This window comes from Echiichthys vipera (genome assembly GCF_963691815.1).
Source record: "Echiichthys vipera genome assembly, chromosome: 12".
In the NCBI taxonomy this organism is placed as follows: Eukaryota; Metazoa; Chordata; class Actinopteri; order Perciformes; family Trachinidae; genus Echiichthys; species Echiichthys vipera.
This window is the reverse complement of record NC_139837.1, coordinates 1651288-1678140: the sequence shown is the minus strand read 5'-3', so window position 1 is coordinate 1678140 and position 26853 is coordinate 1651288. Positions and strand designations below refer to the sequence as shown.

Here is a 26853-nt window from a genome sequence, read left to right as displayed (position 1 = left end):
TCGAATTCAGCCGTACGCTGAGACTGGTCAGATACGAATGTATTGATAAGATTGATAAATGAGGCCCGCTGAGAGGAAGAGAGGTAAAAAAAAGGAAATGCAAGACCAAACAGTAAACACGCACGTTTCCAGCGCTACGGCCCCTCAGCCACTGACCTTGCTCCCACAGCTGACTGTCAGCAGCTGGTCGTTGGGACAGAGGAGTTTGCAGGCGTAGGCGATGTTGATGGCCGTCTCTTTTTTGTCTCCGGTGAGGATCCAGACTTTGATCCCAGCCTTCTGAAGAGCTTCGATGGTTTCCGGGACCTCTTCCTGCAGCCGGTCTACGATCCCCGTGGTGCCTGAACACACACACACACACACACACACACAGAGAGACAAAGCACTTTGAAGCACCGCTGCTCTCAGCTCCAGTGGGTCCACGTGTGAGTGGCTCTCCTACCCAGCAGCGTGAGGTCGATCTCCAGTCTCTGCGCGGACTCCAGCAGCAGACTCTCCCTGTTCTCTATGCTGCTCTCTGCCAGCAGCTGGCCCTTCAGCCACACCTGGTACTCCTCCTCCTCCAGAACCTGCTCCAGACACAGAACACAGTCACTGAGGGTTCAAACTCTGGTGCGCAAACCAGGACGGAGCCCGTTACCCGTCAGTGGAAAAAGGAGACACACACACGTCTTCTTACATACAAACAGACAGACACACAGACGGACACATGTCCATCTTTAAGAAGGCTGGGGCCCGTTCTAAAGAGTCAGAGTGTGTCAGTGGACACTGATCACACGGCCGTATGACCCCGTGAATGAGACAAGAGGCAAAGAGAAACACCTACGGCTGTTGCCAAGGAGATCCAAGTGTGTGTGACACAATCCGCCCTTCAGACTGCAGACAACCAATCACAATTGAACTTCATAAAATCATCCCAGGGTCTTTTTCGGCAAATGCACTCATCAAATAAGCCATCGAGAAATCAAGTGTCGCTAACAGCTGGACGTGGCTAACAGTGATTAGCTCGGGGCAGCACGGTGAAGGCATTCAAAGGTCTTTTTTAACCACTAATGCTGCTGAAAATAACAGCAAACCTCTGCAGCAGCATGAGAAGAGTCCCTACACACACAACAAAGCAGCAATGGGCTCCTTCCACTGTAATGGACTTTACTATGAGAGGAGCTGGTGCAGGGGCCAGTAGGTAAGTCTTTAAAACACTCTTTAATAAACTCTGGCTTCACTAACTACGCTGTTGCTGCTTTGTTGTGTGTGTAGGGACTCTTCTCATGCTGCTGCAGAGGTTTGCTGTTATTTTCAGCAGCATTAGTGGTTAAAAAAGACCTTTGAATGCCTTCACCGTGCTGCAAAGAGGTTTGCTGTAACAACTATTATCTTTAATATCTCCGTTAATAGTTGTAACACAAAAGAAAATGGCTTATGTGATGAGTGTATTTGCCAAAATAGACCCTGGGATGATTTCACTCTAATGTGCGGTCATGTCTCTACAGCCAGCATACGTGTATTAGATGAACACGCCCGTCCCGATCGGTCCTGCACCGGTGTAAATAATGTGATAATTGAAATGTAATAATGTAAAATGCTTCACCTTCCTGAACATTACCTTCTTAGCGACGCAGAGTGTGCGGAGGCCCTCTCTGGCATAGCCGTCTAAGTGGCTCTGGGTTTGTTCTCTGATGTGACTGTAGATCTCCGGAGCCTGCTCTGCACCTGCACACAACCACAGCCACACTGTTAACACCGTCATCACGCGTCGTCTGCAGATCTAATTCTCCGTCCGTACTTCCTGAATCACCTTTGGGCGTCTCCGTCAGGTCCATGATGACGGAGTCGGCTCCCTTGGTGTAAACCACCACCTGTCCCGTGAGTGGGTGGCGCACCACCACTGACATCTTCTTCCTGTTGGAGTCGAAGGGCAGGATGTGGAGGAGCTGGACGGCCAGAGAGCCGACGCCCGGCAGTTCAACCAGCAGGCTCTCCGGGGAACGCCCCCTCAGGGTGCAGCGGTACGCCTGGGCTGCGTGGACCAGCGCCGCCTCGTCTGGACTCTCCGCCTCATACAGCAGCTCCTCGTCGGCGTCGCCCTCACCGTCCGCTTCTCTGAGCAGGTCGTCTGCGTCCAGCCTGGCACCGTCAGGCTTTGCATCCTCAATATCGTCCTCTGCGTCCCTGTCCTCCGTCCGTCCAGCATCCGCTCCTTCCACTTTGGAAGATAGGTCCAGTTTACGCCTCACGTCGGAGGTTTCCAGGTGGCTCTCTTTGCCCGGTTCCGACCCGTCTGCGGTGCCGTTTGTGGGCGTGGAGGAGCCTGAGGAGCCGGTCTTCCCCCGGGCAAACAGCCTGCTGGTGAAGCTGCGAGGGCTGCCTTTGATCTGGGGAGGGGTCAGGGTGGAGAGGGCTGAGAGGGGAGAGAAGCTAAAGCGCTGGAACATGGACTTGATTTCCTCCAGGGACTTGAGAGGAGTTGGTGCATCAGGAACCTGCAGAGGAGGAATAACAGAGAGGACGTGGGATCAGGAGCTCTTCAGGTGAACTGCTCAATACGTTTTTTATCTTAATGTTATGATAGTTTCTGAAGTGAAAGTGACAGTGAGAGTGACTCATGTTTGAAGATCCAATGAAGACTTCAGTAACAGTTCCAAAGTTCCTGTGTTTCTGCTTATTTCTAATTATTTATTCATCTCATCTCATCCCCAGCCTCTTATCCGGGGTCGGGTCGCGGGGGCAGCAGCTCCAGCAGGGGACCCCAAACTTCCCTTTCCCAGGCCACATTAACCAGCTCTAACTGGGGGATCCCGAGGCGTGTCAAAGTGATCCAGTAAAGGGTCGCTGTGGCTGCAGGTTTTCAAGCAAGAACACCTGACTTGAGTCATGCAATCACCTTTGTTTGATCATGTGTGTTCTTGCTTGGTTGGCCCTTTACTGGACCAGTTTGACACCCCTGCTCTACGGCCCCCGCTGATGCTGGTCGTCGCCACGATGACATGGTGCTGTGTTTGTTTGCACTAAGACACCACGGCACACGGCTCACTGTCGCTTCAAATCTATTTATCTCCATCGTTTCATTCCTAGGGAACCGATCCTGTCCGGGCTGGATCCAGAATTTCCCAATGAGGTAGAAGAGAAGAGAGGAAGAGATGTGCTTCCAGCCCCCCTTTTTACTAAATATGAATCACAGCAGAGGATTTCCACAGACGGTGCTTTAAGATGAGTCTGGAGGAGGATTTTAGTAAACAACTGAAAACATACGAAACTAATCTTGACCCTGGATGTGAAATACCCTCCTGGAGACTCTTTCACCTCTGCAGAGGGCGCGTACTCACCACGTGTCGCGGCTGGCTGGGCGAGGAGACCACCACGCTGTTGCACATGGCCAGAGCGAGGAAGAAGTCCGTGATGTAGGTGAGCTCCAGGCTGGAGGGAGTCCCCGAGGAGCCATCGCTCAGGGCCAGCTCAGGGGAGCAAAACCAGTTAAGCTTCCTCACCAGCTCCGGGTCTGGGACCACCTCCTTAGCCTGAGCAGACGGACACAGGAGCAGCAGCAGGAGCTCAGCGGGGAACGCAACAACACTCAAACAGGAGACAATGTGACATTTGTTCTGAAGCGCGGAGCTGAATAAATGCTTTAGTACGCTCTAAGAGTAGTACACACCTGTGCGCGTGTGTGTGTTCGTGTGTGTGTGTGTGTGCGTGCGTGCCTTTGTGTGCATGCTTGTGCGTGTGTGTGTGTGTGCGTGCCTTTGTGTGCGTATGTGTGTGCGTATGTGTGTGTGCATGCGTGCGTGCCTTTGTGTGTATGCTTGTGCGTGCGTCCCTTTGTGTGCATGCTTGTGGGTGTGTGTGTCTCACCACGCGGCTGCAGAAGGCACTGGTCCTGGTCCTGGTCCTGGTGTGAGTGGACACCTGCTCCTCCTCCTCCTCCTCTGACTCGGCGGTGAGTGTGTGCAGAGACACGGAGCTGTGTTTGCAGCTGAGCGAACGGCAGCTCAGAGATTTACCGCTGCAGCCCGACCTCAGCGTCACAGAGCGACCGGACGCCTCCTTCCTCTCTGCCTCGTTTTTCTCCGCCTCATACACCTCCAGCCTCCGAGCTGCCACGGCGACAGGAACACAGCATTTACAGCAGTGCAGGGCAGAACTTCTGACTACTACTGCACACAGGAAGTCTGAGTACAGCACAATTTGATGTTTACTTGATAATTAAATAAATAGAAACTAAAGAAAACTGAGGAGTTAAGCTGAAAGAGTGTTGGAGAAAAACATGATGTGCTCAGATTTCTTAAATCTGGAATTTACAGACGTCAGAGACTGTTGGTGTCTGCTCCACATGTGTGTGCTGAGGACTGTTTTATGATTCTGGCGCCTTGGCAGATAAGGTGCTCCTTGGTCCTTGAGACGGTTCTCTTTCTCATGATAAGCGTGTTTCCATCAGGGTCAAATGTGGCCGCTCATAAATTGTCAGGCCGTTCACTCGCCGTGTTTCCATTACAAGAAAAGGCCCCAGAGGGATTTAGAGACTCTGGAGGTGACGGATCACTGCACGGGTTTGGATCTACGGTGATCGGCTGATCAGTGACACAGCGGCGCTCCGTTCGTTCTCAAAGTGAGAAACACAGAATAGTGTCAGTTTGCTTTAAGGTTAGGGTTAGGGTGTGATTCACAACATAGACTTATTAAGTAACATGAAAGGAAACACTCTGGGTGCTGTAATCACACGCAATCAGAGCTCCGTCCAATCAGCATCCGGCTTCTCTCAGGGGAGAAACACGTCTCTGCTCTGCCACAGGGGAAACACGCACGCTCGAGCGACTCATGCAAATTAGGGGCGTTTGTGCGAGAACGACCAGATTAACTCCGGGTAATTAATCATGTGGAAACCCCCCTAATGTCTCTTTAAGCGTTTTGTATCTGAATGTGTCCATGCAAACATGCTGCACCAAGATATTTGTATGACACATGAGTCGAGGTTAACTGAGCTCTTTGAGTTTCCTTCACTCATCTACGGAGAGGATCATCATCCAGGTGTTTAATGAAGTGGTGATTTATTTCTCATTAAAGCTCAAAATGTCACTTTTAGCAGGTTGATACACATGTAGTGTACCAGGGCTGGGTGTTGCACAACCTCACACTACGACACGTATCATGATACAGAGCACCACATGTGCAGCAACACACACTGACTCTTAATGAGAACAGTGTCCAAAGGCTGAGTGTTGCCACTGGTTCCCTATTGTTATTTTTTAAAGATTTTTTGGGGGCTTTGAATTTTTTCTGCCTTTATTTGAAAGTACAGCTTGAAGTTGACAGGAGGAGAGGGGACGACATGCAGCAAAGGTCAGAGTCCAACCCGGGCCACTGGGGCGAGGACTTAAGGGGGCACTCACACTGTCCGTTCGTCCCGTGCCCGTGCTTGTGTGCAAACGTGCTTTACTAAAGCCCACCTCTCCCAAACGGGCCGTGACCGGCCAACTGGCCGCTCCTAGACGCGGTACGTTTGCACTCACACTGGTCAAACGCACTAGGCTCTACCTGCAAAACCTGTTTTGGCCCGGTGTGGAAGGACAGTGTGAGTGCGCCCTAAGACTCTGTGGGGGACACAGTCCACCGGGTGAGCCACAGGGCGCCCCAAAGTGATTCGATTTGATTTGATATCAGTTGCAAAAGCCTGGTGCCTTATTAAAGGTGTTCACACTCACACCTCTCAAACGGCGGCGGATGGAGCGGCATAAATTGTCCAGATAGACTTCGAACGATGATGCACCACGTGGAATTAACTCAGCGCGGTTGACACTATTTCTCTGCTAACAAGCGCCTCATCTATCAGCGCACAGTAACAACGATCTAAACGTAGTCCAGCCTCACACAAACGGTGCATGTCTTCATTCAATCTGCCTTCATTAACACCTCTGGGGTTAGATAGACTGAACTCTGCGGCCTGGATTCAAACCATTTAGAGCTACGACGTGCTAACATGTGAAACCACGTCTCCCACAGAGGTAGATCAAACGTTACCGTTCTCCTCATGAGGGTACTCCACCCCGTAGATGCTGCAGCGGCGGAACACCATCTTGTTCTCCGTCAGGGTTCCCGTCTTATCGGAGAACAGGTACTGGATCTGCCCCAGGTCCTCGGTGATGTTGAGGGCGCGACACTGAATCCTGGAGTCCAGCTGCTTGTTGTACAGGGCCAGGTCGTTGTGGATGAAGTAGATCTGCCCCAGTTTCACAATCTCGATGGACACGTACAGAGAGATGGGGATCAGCACCTGTGGAGCAGCGCGTGCACAACGCGTTCATGGGTAAGACTTCGGAGACTGCAAAGGTTCCACGTGAGCGCACAATAAAGGTCTAGATATCCCCAAATCTACTTTATGTGATTTAATAAACATTAAAGAATGACAGTGGAGTTCGTTGAACCCAGACTTAAAGACGTAAAGTCAGAAAGGTAAGTGACATCATCTGGCTTGTGGGAAACAACCAGGGTTTTTCTGTCTTTCCTTGTAAGTGTTTCTGAGCTGCTGTTGGTAGTAGAGTGAGACCTCCTGCTGCATGTAATGGCTAGATTTCTAAGGGCGCCCTCCCACTGTGCCTCCGTCCCGTGCCCGTGCGGGCAACAACCGACCGCCAACAACCACGATATCCTAACCGTGTGTGTGTGTGCGACTGTTTATTCCCCTAAGTGTGATCCAAGAAAAATAGTCGTGACTCAGTTGTTTGAGCTCTGATCTTTCTCTCGTAGCTGTAGTTTAAGCAAAGAAACCCTTAGGGCGCCCTCCCACTGTGCCTCCGTCCCGTGCCCCGTGCTTTAGGGTCCTTGCCCCCCCCCTCCAGGCCCGTTTGTACTCACACTACCTGGGCCTCGGAGAATGCTTCTTGCTGCCTATACGTCATCACGCCGTAACACGTCACACGCATTGATGACGTCATGGCGATGCGTGGCTTTGTTTCCAGATCTTTCCGTAGACCTCGGAGTTTTTGTGCGTCTTGTCGACTGTTTTTGAATCTTTTCATCGACCAAATCTGCAGTAAACACTCCACCTCCGCATCACACCAACGTGAACCTTTCACCGCCATTGTTTGAAATGTCCGCGCATGGTCCCTCCTTCTATTTTCTACGTCCCAACAGGAGCACAGGAAATGACCTCAGAACCGCCGTAGGCCTCGTGCTCGTACACGTGCGCACGCTTGTGCTCGTACACGTGCAAACGTGCTTTACTAAAGCCCACCTCTCCCAAACGGGCCGTGGACGGCAAGCGTGCCGCTCCTAGACTCGGTACGGTTGCACTCACACTGGTCAAAGGAACCAGACTTTAGCGGTTAAACGTGCTCAGGCACGGGACGGAGGCACAGTGGGAGTGCGCCCTTAGTGCCCTTAAGCCTAAAAACAGAGTCCAGAGGAGGTGCAGAAGTCTAGTTTTCTCTCAGAACACTTGAATTTCAATTTGTTAAAGATCATTTTGCCCAAAGATGCCTAAACTAAACTGCCCCCGCCTCCTTTAACAGTAAAGATTTATTCATTATCAAATGTCTTTGTCATCCTGAAGAAAAGAAAAGTGTGATAAGATAATAATAAGCAAAAATGCATTTAACTGTCACCTGCAGAACAATGATCATAGTCCAGAAGACGTAGAACCCGGCCAGAGCAGGAGAAGTCTCCAGGTCCACCTCAAAGACGGGCTCTTTGAGGTTCTTCAGCCAGAGGCCGTGACCTGAAACACAGACACAGCAGAGCGCCCGTCAGGCCCCGGAGCATTCACCGGCCCCCTGTCACCCACAGTACCAGGACCGCTTTGATGGAAACACGTGTCCTCTGTAGTCCCCGTGCCCTTTGACACCGTCAGCCGTGTGGTGAAGGCAGAGCCGTGTTGTACGCACCTATGGCCGTAGTCAGGCACATGATGAGGAGCAGAAGCACGCACCACAGGACGTCCGTGTTCAGATGCTTCTCCAGCTGGCTGCGCTTGTACCGCGGCCCGCTGTTGTTCATCATGGCTTTGGTCTCATGACCTGAGGCACACGGTAAAGAATAGACAGCAGCTCGGTTAGACGGAGAAGGTTCGTCACTCAAACAGACTCTGGTGCGTTTGCTCATTGGTCTCAGTTGGTCTCAGGTGTGAAAGCTGGAAAAAAAATCTATTTTGAACAAACAGTTCATCTAAGTCAAGCATCAGGGTCTCTTCTCATCTCATCTTCAGCCTCTTATCCGGGGTCGGGTCTCGGGGTCAGCAGCTCCAGCAGGGGACCCCAAACTTCCCTTTCCCGGGCCACATTAACCAGCTCTAACTGGGGGATCCTGAGGCGTTCCCAGGCCAGTGTGGAGATCTAATCTCTCCACCTGGTCCTGGGTCTTCCCCGAGGCCTCCTCCCAGCTGGACGTGCCTGGAACACCTCCCTAGGGAGGCGCCCAGGGTTCATCCTTACAAGATGATCCTGAACCACCTCAACTGGCTCCTTTCAACGCAAAGGAGCAGCGGCTCTACTCCGAGTTCCTCACGGATGCTGAACTTCTCCCCCTCTCTCTAAGGGAGACTCCAGACCCCCTCCTGAGGAAACACATTTCAGACGCTTGGACCGAAATTGGACCTGGTTCTTTGGGTCATGAAGCATCAGGGTATGGAAGCAAATAATGAGCCAGTGAAGCTCAGAGGGAGTCCCACTGAATCAGACTCCTCTGTGGTGGCACTGCACTGAATAACAGTGTGAAGCCTTTTGAAAGGGTCACGGACGGATGTATAATTAGAACTGGATTTGTCAGGGGCTCAGCCTTGCAGACATTTTCTCCAGTGGACACTCGCGGTACTACAACAAAAAATCCCCCTCCCTCTCTGTAAACTCTGAGGAGCTAGCGATTAGCTTAGCAGCTCAGCTACCAGAGCTTCTGTTACCTCGGAGAAGGGAAAGACAGACACCAGCAAGAGACCTTCGCCTTTTAGGACAGGAAATGAGGTGAGAGAGAGAGAGAGGGGGAGACATGCAGCAAAGGGCCGCAGGTCGGAGTCGAACCCACGGCTGCTGCCTCGAGGACCTTCAGCCTCTTTACACGGGGCGACTGCTCCGACCCCTGAGCCACCAGCCGCCCCTTAACAGCTCATTTGTGTGTTTTAATGTGTTAATGTTCCATAAACAGCCTCCATTAGTCTGAGCCAACACTGGCGAATGACTGTGAACGTCCCTGCTCTGATAAACACACACGTCAACACATGTTAGCATACGTTAGCCGTGTGTTTTTAGCCGGCAGGCGTGTGTGTGCGTGTGTGTTTAGTAATAACAATATTCACTTTACTCTCATCCACTGTGTCCATTCCCACAGCAGTCGGGTTCTGACACATGTTGGTTCAGCCGGTCTAATCTGGGTCGGGGTGTCGCGGGCCACACACAGCCCAAAGAGTCCCCTCAGCGTCATGGCTGAGTGATCAGTGTGGTGTTTAGACTGTACACTGGGCTCTTGCTGGCCTCCATCTTCCTCTCAGGCTGTGCACAGTGAGTGAGTGAGTGCTGTAAAAACACCTGCATACAGTTTGGTGCAGGCTCACACTCACCTGACTGGTTCCACGTGTCTTATCTCTGCTGAGAACAGACACAGAGAAGCTCGGGTTCACTGAACGTTTTCATCAGGCGACCATCTGAGACACACGGCTCTGACACCGCAGCTAAATACTGTTCATTTCACTGGGGGTTGGATGTCCCATAGACTGAAATGAGCCCCTTTAGGTGTATTGATGCACTGATGTGACTACACTGATTACAGATCTGTTGACTGAAGCTGCTCCACGCTCACAAAAGATAAACAGGTCAATGCTAGACTGACACTGATTGACTTTCGAGTGCCACCGGTGGTACAAGTACCACAGTTTGAGAAACAGTGTAGATGATGAGGGCGCACTCACACTGTCCATCCGTACTAGGCGCCTAGGCGAGGTAAGCTTGCCGTCCACGGCCCGTTTTGGAGAGGTGGGCTTTAGTAGAGCGCGTTTGCACATTTATGAGCACGAGCGTGCGCACGTGTACGAACCCTACAGCGGTTCCAACTCACCGTAGCGGGTCGCCTGAATGATCTTTTCTTGGCGTGCCGGCCGGTGTTTATCAGACAATTTAATGATGAGTTTGTATTAAAGGTCGATCTCTGAGAAGTTTCAGTTTCGTTTTCCCCGTTAGGAGTGGAAACTTGAGAGAAATGACTAAAAACAGATGCAAAATGACTAAAAGCAGAAGCAAAATGACTAAAAACAGAAGCAAAATGACTAAAAACAGAAGCAAAAATGACTAAAAACAGATGCAAAATGACTAAAAACAGAAGCAAAATGACTAAAAACAGATGCAAAATGACTAAAAACAGTTACAAAATGACTGATAACAGATGCAAAATGACTAAAAACAGATACAAAATGACTAAAAACAGATACAAACTGACTAAAAACAGATACAAAATGACTAAAAACAGAAGCAAAATGACTGATAACAGATGCAAAATGACTAAAAACAGATACAAAATGACTAAAAACAGATACAAAATGACTAAAAACAGATACAAACTGACTAAAAACAGATGCAAAATGACTAAAAACAGAAGCAAAATGACTAAAAACAGATGCAAAATGACTAAAAACAGATACAAACTGACTAAAAACAGATAAAAACTGACTAAAAACAGATACAAACTGACTAAAAACAGATACAAACTGTCTAAAAACAGATGCAAAATGACTAAAAACAGATGCAAAATGACTAAAAACAGATGCAAAATGACTGAAAACAGAAGCAAAATGACTAAAAACAGATGCAAAATGACTAAAAACAGATGCAAAATGACTAAAAACAGATACAAAATGACTAAAAACAGATGCAAAATGACTTAAAACAGATGCAAAATGACTAAAAACAGATGCAAAATGACTTAAAACAGATGCAAAATGACTAAAAACAGATACAAAATGAATAAAAACAGAAGCAAAATGACTAAAAACAGATGCAAAATGACTTAAAACTTAACGCTAAAGCACGGTGCAGATGGACAGTGTTTCCCCAGGTTTACAGTGTTAGGGGGGCAGTGAGTTTCAGTTTCTTTTTTTCCCGTTAGGAGTGGAAACTTAAGAGAAATGACTAAAAACAGATGCAAAATGACTAAAAACAGATACAAAATGACTAAAAACAGATAAAAAATGACTAAAAACAGATGCAAAATGACTAAAAACAGATGCAAAATGACTAAAAACAGAAGCAAAATGACTAAAAACAGATGCAAAATGACTAAAAACAGAAGCAAAATGACTAAAAACAGATGCAAAATGACTAAAAACAGAAGCAAAATGACTAAAAACAGATGCAAAATGACTAAAAACAGATGCAAAATGACTAAAAACAGATGCAAAATGACTTAAAACAGAAGCAAAATGACTAAAAACAGATGCAAAATGACTAAAAACAGATGCAAAATGACAGGAAATGTAACGCTAAAGCACGGAGTTTTGGAAGTGATGCTGTGCTCTTACCAGCGTAGACCACGATGCCCACCACAGTCTCCGTGTTGCGGATGGTGCAGCTACGCAGCAGCAGGTTGCTGTTGTGGAGGCCGACACGAACCCCGCTGGGGTGCTCCCTGTGGAATAACACGCACGGTCACAACAGACCGGAGTCAAGGCTCAGCTGCACGACATAATCCAGCTTTACCCCCCGACAGAGTGACAGACACATGTAAACGCTGCACACACACAACCTTTAAGGGCGTTTAGACGGGTGTGTGTGTGACGACTCAACTCACATGTAACCTCTGAACCTGCTGAGGTCATTGTTGGGGTTCTCACACTCAACGCGACTGTGGAAGCTCTCAAGAGTGAACTCTTCCTCCTGGAACACACACACACACACACACACACACACACACACACGCACACACACGCACACACACGCACACACAGAGACACACACAACCACGCACACACACACACACACGCATAAGCACACGCACAGTTATTTTTAACAGCAATTTTAGGACAGAGTGGGATGTTCCCCATCTACTCGCCGAACACTACAAGTAATTTGGTTTTAACTTCAGGGCGCCCTCCCACTGTGCCTCCGTCCCGTGCCCCGTGCTTTAGGGTCCTTGTCCCCCCTCCAGGCCCGTTTGTACTCACACTACCTGGGCCTCGGAGAATGCTTCTTGCTGCCTATACGTCATCACGCCGTAACACGTCACACGCATTGATGACGTCATGGCGATGCGTGGCTTTGTTTCCAGATCTTTCCGTAGACCTCGGAGTTTTTGTGCGTCTTGTCGACTGTTTTTGAATCTTTTCATCGACCAAATCTGCAGTAAACACTCCACCTCCGCATCACACCAACGTGAACCTTTCACCGCCATTGTTTGAAATGTCCGCGCATGGTCCCTCCTTCTTTTTTCTACGTCCCAACAGGCGCACAGGAAATGACCTCAGAACCGCCGTAGGCCTCGTGCTCGTACACGTGCGCACGCTCGTGCTCGTACACGTGCAAACGTGCTTTACTAAAGCCCACCTCTCCCAAACGGGCCGTGGACGGCAAGCGTGCCGCTCCTAGACGTGGTACGGTTGCACTCACACTGGTCAAAGGAACCAGACTTTAGCCGTGAAACGTGCTGGGGCACGGTACGGAGGCACAGTGGGAGTGCGCCCTAAACAGGTGATCATACCTTTAATGATAACCATTAACACAATATACAGGATGGTTAAAACGACTGCGCTTTGTTATAAAACTGACAAGAATTGCATAGTTACCTGCAACGGGAGGTCTGAGACCACCTGCCTCTGTTTGAGGTTGGTCTCCCCGTCCAGGTTGGCCGTCTCGATGTAACAGACGCCGCGCCGGTCAGAGGAATACAGCAGCAGCATGTCGGCCGGGATGATCTCATTACAGGACAGACGGACGAAGTCTCCAACGCGCACATCCTTCCAGCACTTCTCGGTGTAGGTTTGCTGCTCGCTACGGGACGAGGGGAGCGGACACAGAGGAGGAAGAAGAAGAGGTCTCAGTTAAACGATCAAAGAAAAGAGCAGGATTTAAAGAAATCAAGGCTTTTAAAAAGAAAACAAACAACAAACTTTGTTGGGAAGAGGACGAAGAAATCCAAGGCAGTGATGGAAACACACGAGTGCAACATGATAAACTTTACTTGAGTATTTCATCTTTTTAGACATTTATCTTTCGTTCCTAAAGCTGGGTCAGGACCCAAAGAACCAGGTCCAGGTCATGACCCAAAGAACCAGGTCCAGGTCCAAGCGTCTGAAATGTGTTTCCTCAGGAGGGGGTCTGGAGTCTCCCTTAGAGAGAGGGGGAGAAGTTCAGCATCCGTGAGGAACTCGGAGTAGAGCCGCTGCTCCTTTGTGTTGAAAGGAGCCAGTTGAGGTGGTTCAGGATCATCTGGTCTGGATGAACCCTGGGCGCCTCCCTAGGGAGGTGTTCCAGGCACGTCCAGCTGGGAGGAGGCCTCGGGGAAGACCCAGGACCAGGTGGAGAGATTAGATCTCCACACTGGCCTGGGAACGCCTCAGGATCCCCCTGTTAGAGCTGGTTAATGTGGCCCGGGAAAGGGAAGTTTGGAGTCCCCTGCTGGAGCTGCTGCGCCCGAGACCTGATCCAGGATCAGAGGCCGAAGATGAGATGAGATGAGATGTTGCTTTGTACGTGTACTCTGCTACGTTTCAGGACGTGATGGATGGTGATTAAAGCAGGTAAAGGCTCTCCAGGGGCGGCAGCAGCTCAGTCCAGAGGTGACGTGGCTGGGAACCGGAGGGTCGCCGGTTTCGAACCCCCAACTTCTCTAACATCTCTCCTTAATTGCATGTATATAGGTCCTGTTTGTGCATGTGTGTGTATTTTGGGCATGTATGTGTAACATGAAAGTGAAAATTGAATTTCCCCGTTGTGGGACTAATAAAGGAATTCTTCTTCTTCTTCCAGATCTCCAGTTGACCAATTTCAGGACCTCGTCTGATTCTCAGGAGGCTGGGAGGGATTTTTGCTCGTGCAGCATTTGACATCCTGAACACGACTCCAGAGAGACGAGTGACTGTGCGTGTTTTTGGTTTTTTAACACTTAGACACAAAGACAAAGACCGACCGAACCCAAAAACAACCTGACAGACGGACATAAAATAATAATATATATAATATAATAATAAATAATAATGTTTGTGTACAAAAAACAATCCCAACGAGAAAAAGACAAAGACCGACCGAACCCAAACAACCTGACACACTTGTCACAGACAACAGACGGACATAAAATAAGATCAATAAATAAATAATACAAAGAATAATAGTAAATAAAGGGTGAAAGGTGCACCTAACTTTCCTTATCACAGGATGGACCATGCATGAGCAGGTATACACAGCCAGAGATCCAGTTCCAGACCCGGTAAAGGATATCAGAGGGTCCCAGGTTTAGTAGAATCTGCTGATGCATCTGATTTTTTCCAACTTAACGTTCTGCGTAACGTCCCTAATCTTGACTTTGCGTTTTCAGGGGAATCACGTATCGCTGCACGTTGTCATCGTAGCAATGGTAAAGGATGTATTTTCTAACCACAGAGCCCAGTGGGACTAAATATTATGCAAATAAAATAAGATGGAGCCTGATGTACACCCAGGCTCCAGGGAGTCAATGCAAATTCCACATAGTTGCCAAATAGTGGAATTACAACTTCTGTGTCAGTCACGTGTTCCCACTGAGACTAACAGCTAACAGCCATACGTGGCTAACAGTGGTTAGCTCGGGGCAGCACGGTGAAGGCATTCAAAGGTCTTTTTTAACCACTAATGCTGCTGAAAATAACAGCAAACCTCTGCAGCAGCATGAGAAGAGTCCCTACACACACAACAAAGCAGCAACAGCGTAGTTAGTGAAGCCAGAGTTTATTAAAGAGTGTTTTAAAGACTTAGTTACTGGCCCCTGTACCAGCTCCTCTCATAGTAAAGTCCATTACAGTGGAAGGAGCCCATTGGTGCTTTGTTGTGTGTGTAGGGACTCTTCTCATGCTGCTGCAGAGGTTTGCTGTTATTTTCAGCAGGATTAAAGTTAAATATTGCATCAATGAATAAAAACAAATGTGACTTTTGTTTCTGCAGCTTTAACTAAACTCACATTCAAACATTTCCCGTCACTCTTTTAATAAACTCCACTAAACGATGCACAATGACCAACAGCTTCACTAACCACACTGTTGCTGCTTTGTTGTGTGTGTAGGGACTCTTCTCATGCTGCTGCAGAGGTTTGATGTTATTTTCAGCAGCATTAGTGGTTAAAAAAGACCTTTGAATGCCTTCACCGTGCTGCCCCGAGCTAATCACTGTTAGCCACGTCTGGCTGTTAGCATCTCTCCCTGATTTCTCCGTTAACAGTTGTTATTTGCAGAAAAATACCCTAGGATGATTACAACGATGATTAAGCCGGAATTTTACTTTAATGGTCGACAATTTGGAGGTTCATTAAAGAAGAAATGTGAAACAAAAGACGCATTCAGGTGAAAAGAAGCCAAACGACGGCAGGAGGAGAGACAAATGTACACAGTGCACAGACACAACATGTCCTTCACACCCCCTCTGGTCTATAAAAGTGAGTATGAAGACGACTGTGATTAACAAATAACCATTATACCGACACTAGTGCGTGACCTTTAATTTGGTTATTGACCCTGGAAACTACTACTACGGCTCCCGGTGCTATTTGCCCTCATGGGTCGGCATTCTTCTTACAGTTCAGGGAGAAACACACCCCTCTAACTGACGGGTATGATTCACACACACCGTGGACACAATCTGGGGTTAATTATTACACACACACACACACACACACACACTCTGACGCCCTTTCCAGGCAGGGCAGAGGAATGACTGGAAGTGTACGGTTAAATACTTGAACAATGAGAGGTTATGAGGTCATCAAAGTTAAACATCACTGTTTTTAATTGCAGTCTAAATAAAGGACGTAGACATAATGTGCAAAAATATGGAAAAGTTCATGCAAGGCTTCTTATAGAAGCCACAACTGTTACAAGACGGTGTGTTATTTCAAACAGACAGGGAGCAGGGTCAGTTAAAAAAGTCCAACAGTTTAACGTTTCTCAAGGTACAGTTGCAACATATTAAAGGATTTCATCATCTACAGTTCATAATATCAGCAGAAGATTCAGAGAGTCTGGAGAAATCTCTGCACTTAAGCAGCGAGGCCCAAAGCCAACAGTGAATGACTGTGACCTTCGACCCCTCAGACGACCCTGCATTAAAAACCAACATCCTTCTGTAAAGGATGATACCACGTGGGTCAGTTCACACAGTTCATCTCTACATCTGCAGGTGCGAGTTCAAACTCTCCCATGCAAAGGTAAAGTATCACCAACAGCCAGAACCACGGCCGTCTCCTCTGGACCTGAGCTCGTCTGAGACGGACTGATGCAAAGAGGAAACGTGTGCTGTGGTCGGACCAGTCCACATCTACGAGTGTGTTTGAGATCATGGACGTGAAAGAGGAACAGAACCGTCCACTTCATCATCAGTGCAAAGTTCTAAAGATGTTTAAAAGCCAATACTTTTGCCGTCAGTGACGCGTAACGTCCCCCTGCAGCGCTGCAGACAACAACAGGACAGCAGCTCCAGCTCGTCTCTCTGAGCACATGAACGCCGGTTCATCACGTTAACTACACTGAGAGGACTGAACACAGATGCTGCTGCTGTTGGAGGTCCTTCAGAACCAGCTTAAGTGGAAAATGAACAAAGCAAAAGTGCCGTTTGGAAGTATTACGCATACGAGGCTAACAACCAGGGACAGGCTAAGGAAGTAAACAAGTGGTGTTGACAAAGTGTTGTGGTGTTGGGCGACTGTGGCTCAGTTGATAGAGCGAGTGTTCCGAATGGTCAGTGGTTTGATCCCCGCCCCTGCCCTACTTGTGTCATGGTCGTTGTGTCCTTGGGCAAAACACCTTGCCTCGTGTGAATGTGTCTGACTGCTGTATGTTTGAGGAGGTGGTCGAGGGGCTGTAGGCGCTGATTAGCAGCCACGCTCCCGTCAGTCTGTCCCCGTGCAGCTGTTCACCACCACCACCATGTGTGTCTGTGTGAATGAAGGGAACCTGGACTTTGTAAAGCACCTTGAGCACTGAGAAAGGCGCTATATATTAAATCAAAGCCATAATAATAATGTAGAGTACCACAACTAAGTTGGTGAGGCGTCTTAAAGACCAACACCCCGGTCTTTATTGGGTATGTGGAGAGTCAGTAAAGACTTGGACATCATTGAAGTATTAAACACATCTGTTAAGTTATCATTAAGCTAGCAGCTAGAGTCTAATATTAAACAGTTAGCGGCGGAGCTAAGCAGCTAACATCATCAGTCCTGCCCGACATAATAACGTGTCTGAAAAGTCAACAATAAAAGATTTACATTTATTTGGAGCTGAGGAAATCAACATCAGGTTTTGCAAGTGTTGATGTGAGGGGGGTCAACAGATGCTGTCTTGTGTCTACTGCATCTGCTGTCATGAACACTGGGAGGAGTGGTTTTCCCTAAAGCACGGGGCACGGGACGGAGGCACAGTGGGAGGGCGCCCTAACGGTTTCTTTGACCGGTTGGTGGTTGAGCTCTTGTTGTGTTGATGAAGAGCAGCCTCACCATCTCTGGCTACTTTCAGTTTAGGATATACTGTAGATGGGGAAAGTCATTTACCTATTAAGGTTGTAGGTTAGGTTTTGTTGCCCTCTGCTTAAACTACAGCTATGAGAGAAAGATCAGAGCTCAAACAACCGAGTCACGACTAATTTCTTGGATCACACTTAGGGGAATAAAGAGTCCCACACACACACGGTTAGAATATCGTGGTTGTTGGCGGTCGGTTGTTGCCCGACCAAAGGAACTGAAAGCAGCATTGAACCTACCTGCTGTACACGCGGCAGAGGAGCCCGTTGACGGAGCGGTCGGATTTAAACCTGCGGTAGTCTTCCCAGATTTCCTTGACAGCCGTCACCGACAGCACCAGTGCGATGGGCACCAGAGCGACCTCCGGCTGGAAAGCCTCAACCACGGGAACGAAGTTCAGAGCGGCGAGGAAGATGAAGTAGACGTTGGCGTAGCGATGGAGCTGCTCAAACAGATTCTTGGGCAGGAAGGAGAGGAGCGTGTACTTTGTGGTCCGGATCTTGTTGCTCTGATACGACTTGAGGAGTGCGCTCAGCTCCTCGTCCTCGGTGGAGGACCGCACCACCGTCCTCTTGTTCCGCGGGCGCTCCTCGGTAGAGTGAAGGCGGGGCACACGTTTCGAGCTATACATGAGTCCACTGCTCCAGTGGATTCAGAGCCGCCTGCCACTTTGCGTCTCCACGTAGAGCCTTACCTGCCTGCGACCGCTCTCCAGCCCATTCTGACGCGGACTGGTTTCCCCCTGTTCCCGTAAAGGCGCGGAGAAGTGAGGCGGGAATGGGAGGGAGGAATGGATTAACTACCTCGATGATTCACCACCACTCCTCCAAAGGGCACTCATGTTGTAAACAAACTCAAGGTTCAAGGTTTACAGCTGCCTCAAAAGACGGACTGTGTACTCAGATCAGCGAGGGAGGGAGGGAGGGAGGGCCACGGAGCAGCAGCGCGCATTGTGCCGTCGTTGGTTTCCTGCAGATCCTCGGGGATCAGAGCACCGGACAGATTCAGAGATCAACCAGTGAAATACTCCTGATGAGGGGAAACCAGCTCTTCCAACTGATGAAATGATTATAAACATGGTTTTCTAAATGCATTTGTGAGGAAACACAATGGTCGTCTGGGTTACCGGCAACATTCCAGGACTTTTACGGCCAAGGACCCTAAAGCATGGGGCACGGGACGGAGGAACAGTGGGAGGGCGCCCTATGACGAACAATCTTTTACCCACTCTGCTATTCGTCTCTTAAAATCTTTAGAACGATCTTATTCCTTTTACCATGTGCATCTTAATGGTCAGACGTGCAATCTATGCATTTGTCCACTTTGTTTGGCTGATCCGTGATGACACTGTGCGTGCGTCCCGTGCCCCGTGCTTTAGGGTCCTTGTCCCCCCTCCAGGCCCGTTTGTACTCACACTACCTGGGCCTCGGAGAATGCTTCTTGCTGCCTATACGTCATCACGCCGTAACACGTCACACGCATTGATGACGTCATGGCGATGCGTGGCTTTGTTTCCAGATCTTTCCGTAGACCTCGGAGTTTTTGTGCGTCTTGTCGACTGTTTTTGAATCTTTTCATCGACCAAATCTGCAGTAAACACTCCACCTCCGCATCACACCAACGTGAACCTTTCACCGCCATTGTTTGAAATGTCCGCGCATGGTCCCTCCTTCTTTTTTCTACGTCCCAACAGGCGCACAGGAAATGACCTCAGAACCGCCGTAGGCCTCGTGCTCGTACACGTGCGCACGCTCGTGCTCGTACACGTGCAAACGTGCTTTACTAAAGCCCACCTCTCCCAAACGGGCCGTGGACGGCAAGCGTGCCGCTCCTAGACGTGGTACGGTTGCACTCACACTGGTCAAAGTAACCAGACTTTAGCCGTGAGACGTGCTGGGGCACGGTAGGGAGGAACAGTTGGAGTGCGCCCTAATAAAGTTGTCTGATGACGTCCCCGTACCAAGTTGCTAACTCTGGTGTTCACGTGCAAATTAAAAATCATCCCAATGAACTGATAGACGTTGACTCACCCACAGTACACGCGCACCACATTGTTGTTGACCTTCCTGTCGAACAGGTAGCGCCTGTAGTCTTCCAGGGCGTCTTTGATGGCGATAACGGTCAGAACCACCAGCAGAGGGATCATGGTGATTTCCTTTTGAAAGGCTTCAACAACCGGCACCCAGTTCAGCAACACCAGGAACAGGAAGTAGAGGTTGGCAGCCCTGCAAAGGAAGGCCAGAGCGGGAAGTTAGCATGAAGACGCGACTAGTGAGCAACCGAGTGCTGCCACCACTCCACTGGTTGGTCCAACGCTTCAGACTGAAACATCTGATCTAAACTAATAAACTGAATCAGATCTTTACCCAAATAACAGACCGGAATAGACCGCAGAAAGGCCGACACGAATGGGTGAATCCAAATTACAAACTACACTATCAACAGATTAGAGAGTAGTTCAAACGTAAAACAAGAGCATCTCTGAGTTATTCGTCCTGTTCACAAAGACAGGAAGTGAATTTAATCCACCAGTAGGACCAGGACCAGGCTGGGACTGGACCAGGGCCAGGACCAGGACCAGGCTGGGACCAGGAATAGGACCAGGACCAGGCTGGGACTGGACCAGGGCCAGGACCAGGACCAGGCTGGGACCAGGAATAGGACCAGGACCAGGCTAGGACTGGGCCAGGACCAGGACCAGGACCAGGGCCAGGACCAGGACCAGGCTGGGACCCGGACTAGGACCAGGACCAGGCTGGGACTGGACCAGGGCCAGGGCCAGGGCCAGGGCCAGGACCAGGACCAGGCTGGGATCAGGACTAGGACCAGGACTAGGACCAGGACCCGGCTGGGACTGGACCAGGACAAGGACCAGGACCAGGCTGGGACTGGACCAGGACCAGGACCAGGACCAGGACCAGAACCAGGACCAGGACCAGGCTGGGACTGGTCCAACTATGATGAGAGGAGTCCAGTTGCTTTGGACTGAACTTGCTTTGGGGAGAACGACGCCCTGGACACATGAGAGCGTTCACGGTCTTAATCCACCCGTAAGAGTCTGACCTGTGGAACTGCTGGAACAGGTTCATGGGGATGAAAGTCAGCAGGCTGTACTTGGTGGTGCGGATGGCGTTGCCTCTGTAGCTCTTGGAGACGGCGTCGTACTCCTGCCGGTGCGGCCCGTGGCGGGCGAACACCGTCCTCCGCTTCCCGCTGCCTCTCTGTGGAGAGCTGTGGGCGTCCAGGGAGGCTTTGTTGGGCAGGCCATCCGGGGCGGAGTACCAGCCCCTCCCCGGGTTGCTCACCAGCAGCTGCCGACAACGATGCTGCACCCAGTGGAAGCGCTCCATCTACGCGGCAGAGGCTGCGGCTGAGCTGGGCCCCCTCCTCTGTGGCGTCCTGCTCCTCTGCGCTCCACACTGGACGTTCACAGCGTCCTCATCCTGCAAAGAGAGAACACAGAAACGCTGTCTGAGAGTTCAGAAAGGATCAGTCTGGTCTTCAAATCAAATCTAATCAAATCAACCTTTATTTAGTTATTTGGCGCTTTTCATACAGAAAAGTCTCGCAGAGTGCCTCACAGAGAGGGACAGAAGAAGAGAAACATCAAGAACCCACAATCATGCACAGAGACATACACACATATGTATACGTGCATACACACATTCACACAGACACACACACTCACACCTGCACTAACACTAGCTGTCACTACAGAGACACGGCCGGGCAGCGAGACCTGAGGTACAGAGGAGGCTAGAGGAAGCTACCTTTGGGGGGCCGACCACACCGGGAGAGACCCCAGTCCAAGGTCACAGGGAGCACCGCCACAGAGACCCCCCCAACCCGGGCAGACAGGAGCCTCCGCACCAAGGTGCAGAGCCCTCTAGTCGCCCGGGTCGGAACTGTCCACGGGACAGCACCCCCGTTCACACTGCAGGTCTTGATGCACGATCCTGATTTATTGCTCAGATCCGATTTTTTGTTTGTCTGTTCATGTCACGTCTTTAAATGTTGCCTGTCTACGGATGTCTGTGTGAACAGCTCACGCTCCTGAAGTGACCCACATGAGCTGTTGATCATTCATGACATCACACCACGACGGTGTTTACGGAGGAGAACATGGAAATGGAAACTGGATTGTAGGACTTTATGGTTTAATGCTAAAACAGTGTGTGAGCCGCGGGCCGTCTGCTTCACTGCTGTCCTCCATGCTTATTCTGATTCTGTTCCTGACTCACACCAGTGTTCAACAGGGTAGTCCACAAACCAATGGGTGAGGTCACGGTAGAGCTCTGCCTACTTCTTTTACATAGTATATGGTACACAGCGTCTAGTTTGTGTGTAGTGGTGTAGCCTGTTGGACCCTCCATGCTGATGGTGTTATTCTGGTCCGTCCCTCAGGCAGAGGAACCAGGAACTGTAACAACGGGATAGTGTGATACTCTGCTGCAGCTGGCCTGACCAAGAGACACCTGACCTAACGACGCTTCATCATAATGAGCACTCTCACATTACAGTCAAAAGCTCGACAGCCAGGCAATGCAAACTTCCACGTGGGCTCATGTGACTCGGTAACACGCCACATCAGCCCACATCAGCTGACCTAATGTTAGAAGATCAGAGACTAGCAAAAAGTTAAAGGCTGACTGTGGAGAATGATCAGATCAGCTCCATCTAGTGTCTCAAGATCGTCGTCTCAACAATAAAAAAGAAGTCCAGCAGTGGGGTTGCCAGGTTGGTCAGACCCGGCCCAGTAGCTCCAGGAGACCTGAGTCTGTTTGAGCCTGTTTGAACCCGTCCCCTCCAGAAAATCACAGCATCAAAACAAGGATTAGAGGAGTTTGACTGACAGTTAGCGTTAGCCGTTAGCGTTAGCCGTGCCAGCTAAGTGCAGATGAAAGTGATGTTAGCATCAAGGAGCAGCGTAGCCATGTGGGCGTGCGTTTGAACACCGTTGAATCTAAACAACATTATCTACAACACCATCGCAGCTGTGATGATGTTCAGTGCAACATCAGTGCCCTGGTGTGAAGTTATAGCTTCTATCAATGTAGAGGACAAAGTGATTAAAGACACAGTTCTTCCATCTTTACAGCTGTAGGTAAGAGAAGATTTAAGCGGTATCTTAGGGCGCCCTCCCAATGGTCCTCCGTCCCGTGCCCCGTGCTTTAGGGTCCTTGTCCCCCCCTCCAGGCCCGTTTGTACTCACACTACCTGGGCCTCGGCGAATGCTTCTTGCTGCCTATACGTCATCACGCCGTAACACGTCACACGCATTGATGACGTCATGGCGATGCGTGGCTTTGTTTCCAGATCTTTCCGTAGACCTCGGAGTTTTTGTGCGTCTTGTCGACTGTTTTTGAATCTTTTCATCGACCAAATCTGCAGTAAACACTCCACCTCCGCATCACACCAACGTGAACCTTTCGCCGCCATTGTTTGAAATGTCCGCGCATGGTCCCTCCTTCTTTTTTCTACGTCCCAACAGGCGCACAGGAAATGACCTCAGAACCGCCGTAGGCCTCGTGCTCGTACACGTGCGCACGCTCGTGCTCGTACATGTGCAAACGTGCTTTACTAAAGCCCACCTCTCCCAAACGGGCCGTGGACGGCAAGCGTGCCGCTCCTAGACGTGGTACGGTTGCACTCACACTGGTCAAAGGAACCAGACTTTAGCCGTGAAACCTGTTTGGACACGGTACAGAGGCACAGTGGGAGTGCGCCCTAATACTGCAAAGACGCAGCACACAGTTAAATGATGTACCGACAGTTTGGAAACAGAACTGGACGTGCAGCAGGACAACGCTGATGTCTCTCCTCAGTTTCTCATTTCAAACACTGATTCAGTCCGAGCTCAACGAGTATTTACCTAACTTAATTTGCACGTAAGCCCCCCCACACACACACACACACACACACACACACACACACATTGCTCTCTCACAGCTCTGTGACAGGCCCAACCTAACATTCTCTGCACAGGGGTGAGATAAAGACTCACACTGGAGCTACATCACACACTGTCCGCTTCTATGATAGAAAGGTAAATACTGGACTCGGCTGTAATCACAGAGATCGTTCTGCTTAGTCACCGCTGATGACGGCTCATAACTATTTGCTGACGCCCGGAGGGAAGTTAATCTCAGTTTCTCAATCTCCGGATAACATCGCAAACCCACGAGTGCAGAGAGAGTTGAGCCTCCAGCGTAGCGTCCTCCCCGGAGCAGCTGCTGTCACGTGTGCTGTCACAGGCCTGAACTCACACGTCAGAGTCAGATCCCCCAGGTTTCAGTGACCTGCTGCAGGTCACACGGCGTTACTGCGTCACTGCGGGGAAGAGAAGTTTAAAAAGTCCCAGCCTTCCCTGTGCGTGAGCTCCGTCTTTACAGTTCGTCCTACTTCCTGATAAAAACCTGCTTTTGGAGAAGTGTAAGTGGAACAACATCACTGCTCATGGGCAGATCTGATCATTCGAGATGGTTGCAGCACGGTGGCGTGGTGGTCAGTGCTGTGAGGCGACAGTTTGAATCCCAGCCTGGGCCCTTCTGTGTGGAGTTTGCATGTTGTCCCCGTGTCTGCGTGGGTTTTCTCCGGGTTCTCCGGTTTCCTTCCACAGTCCAAAGACGTGCAGGTGTTCAGTTCATTGATGACTCTAAATCACCCGTAGGTGTGAATGGTTGTCTGTCTCTGTTCGTCTCTATGTGCCCTGTGATAGACTGGCGTCCTGTCCAGGGTGGACCCCGCCTCAAGCCCGATGTCAGCTCGGATCGGCTCCAGCCCCCCACGACCCCGATAGTGACAAGAGGCTGAAGATGGATGGATGAATGAATGAGGCACCGGGTGAAGCAGGATGTTGAAATGTTAGAACACAGAACCTCCTCTGCCATCTCTGAATCTCTGGAACTGAGCTGCAGAGCTGTGAACACTGATACTTAAACCTCATCTCATTTCATCTTCAGCCTCTTATCCGGGGTCGAGTCTCGGGGGCAGCAGCTCCAGCAGGGACCCCAAACTTCCCTTTCTGGGCCAGTTTAACCAGCTCTAACTGGGGGATCCTGAGGCGTTCCCAGGCCAGTGTGGATCACTAATCTCTCCACCTGGTCCTGGGTCTTCCCCGAGGCCTCCTCCCAGCTGGACGTGCCTGGAACACCTCCCTAGGGAGGCGCCCAGGGTTCATCCTTACCAGATGATCCTGAACCACCTCAACTGGCTCCTTTCAACACAAAGGAGCAGCGGCTCTACTCCGAGTTCCTCACGGATGCTGAACTTCTCCCCCTCTCTCTAAGGGAGACTCCAGACCCCCTCCTGAGGAAACACTCTTCACACGCTTGGACCTGGACCTGGTTCTTTGGGTCCTGACCCAGCTTTCATGACCACAGGTGAGGGTAGGAACCAAGATGAATCCATACTTAAACCTGTTTAAAAAATCAGCCGGTACACGTTCTACATCATTTCCTTGTCTGGGACCTGGAGGTTCTCACTGGCCTTGTTAAAACCACAGACGCAGCCCTGTACATCAGTCGAGCCGGACCAGGTTCTGGTGTGTACAGTGGGTTACCCGAGCGCCCTCTGACTCGCTCATTACACCCTTATGTGCATGTGATCTGTGGGCATTAATCTGCTCTTTGGGCTCCGGACCTTCCACTGAACCCGCTGCAGGGATCCGCTCCCATGCAGCCACCGGAGCCTCAGAGAGGTCCGACGCTGATGTGGGGGGACGAGGCCTGACTCAGCGATCCTGCTCATCCCACAGGTGTACGAGGTCAGGGCTCCTCCACCGTGTCTTTATGGAGCGCTGTCATGTTGAAACAGGGCAAGCAGGGAACAAACACACACTGTTGACACAAGTGAAAGTGGAATAACCATCACATGGATTTGAGCTGTTGACCAGCAGGACTCTGCGGTGCACAGGGACGTCATCTCACCGTCCTCATCTCTTTTACATTATTACTAAATCAGCCCTTTCCAGTAAAGCAGGTGTTCACCACCAACCAATGACCCTCTTTTATGATGCATCCACAAACCATGTCAGTACAAACTGGATGCTTTTAAAGTTAACTACAGGAACTTAGAGTCAGAGAGCATGCAGACTGCACTGCAGCCACAACCACGCCTGTTTACTCAGCAGATCTCACCTGGTTTCAACTGAAAACGTCTACAAAGACTTTAACTTGAACCCACTTTACTGTTTGATCAGAGTGAACACATCATGGTGAGGGTATAGCAGCTATAGTTAGGAGTTATGGTGCAGGATACACACTCGACCGACTGACAACAGCACGGTTTACCTGCTGTACAGTGTCGATCGCCTTTTGCATGTCGGTTAGCACCGGTGTGATGAATGAACAGGTCTCAGAGAGGGTGTCAGGCGGCGCTTACCTTTCCCGTACGATGCCTGTCTGCAGACAATCACGTGAAATAACACAGTACACACACACACAGTCACACACACATAGTCTCTCACACACACACAGTCACCGAACCACCCTGCAACACAAAGCAGGATATGAACTTCTCCCAATCTCTCCTGCGAGACCTTTCACTTTCCTCGGGAGCGACGTGCGTCAGAACTCCAATGCCAAATTGTTAATTTTAAGATTTTTACATTATTTACAACACTTGCGTGATTTAAAACAAGTTAAAATAAAGTGCTGGGGGTTTGTTTTATATTCGGCATCCACGTGATTCACAACATGCATTCAGAAAAGTAACACTGGAGACAATTAGGATGGGTCCAATGCGTCTTTTGCCCACTCCCCAACCCCCAAGGTTACGCTAAATTGGTAGAAATATAAAGGGAGTCCGGTGTGTAATCCAACATAAGTACAGTTATTTATATTATATTGCATTTAAAGGCTTAACACACACAAACACACACACATAAGTGTATTTATGGCTCAATATTTCCATTTACTCACGTTTAACGAGCTCTGAAGAAGCCATTAGAGATGAGGGAGTTCCTTTGTCCGAGTCCCGTGAACGCAGCTCGTTCTACCACGTGACCGACGTCAGCTGACCGTCAGGCGGAAGCGGAAGCGGAAGAAAACATGGCGGTTCTCCTGAACAGGCTGTCAGCGGCACACTGCCTCAAAGTGAGTGTTTCCCGGGTGTCAAACACGAAGATGCTCCTCTATGTTTTAAAGCTCCTCTCAAAATGGCGGACACGGTAACGCGAGAGCTGCCCGGTCA

General features: G+C 49.9%; 1 protein-coding gene across 2 annotated transcripts in view; it reads right to left on the bottom strand.

Annotated features, from left to right (window-relative positions):
* atp10d (ATPase phospholipid transporting 10D) overlaps positions 1-26144 on the bottom strand; it is a gene marked incomplete at its 3' end in the record, with an annotated part of 33759 nt that extends 7615 nt beyond the window's left edge. For both annotated transcript variants that reach the window (XM_083924666.1, XM_083924667.1), the window contains exons 1-15: positions 26044-26144; positions 20725-21104; positions 19692-19886; positions 12749-12953; positions 11758-11843; positions 11489-11595; positions 7875-8006; positions 7596-7708; positions 6013-6265; positions 3850-4091; positions 3324-3515; positions 1796-2480; positions 1604-1710; positions 443-569; positions 157-341 (exon numbers count right to left, since the gene is read on the bottom strand). In XM_083924666.1, coding sequence (XP_083780792.1) covers positions 157-341; positions 443-569; positions 1604-1710; positions 1796-2480; positions 3324-3515; positions 3850-4091; positions 6013-6265; positions 7596-7708; positions 7875-8006; positions 11489-11595; positions 11758-11843; positions 12749-12953; positions 19692-19886; positions 20725-21011 — 2916 coding nt within the window. In that variant the 5' untranslated portion in view covers positions 21012-21104; positions 26044-26144. The remainder of the gene's footprint in view (positions 1-156; positions 342-442; positions 570-1603; positions 1711-1795; positions 2481-3323; positions 3516-3849; positions 4092-6012; positions 6266-7595; positions 7709-7874; positions 8007-11488; positions 11596-11757; positions 11844-12748; positions 12954-19691; positions 19887-20724; positions 21105-26043) is intronic.
* Positions 26145-26853: the final 709 nt, after the last annotated feature.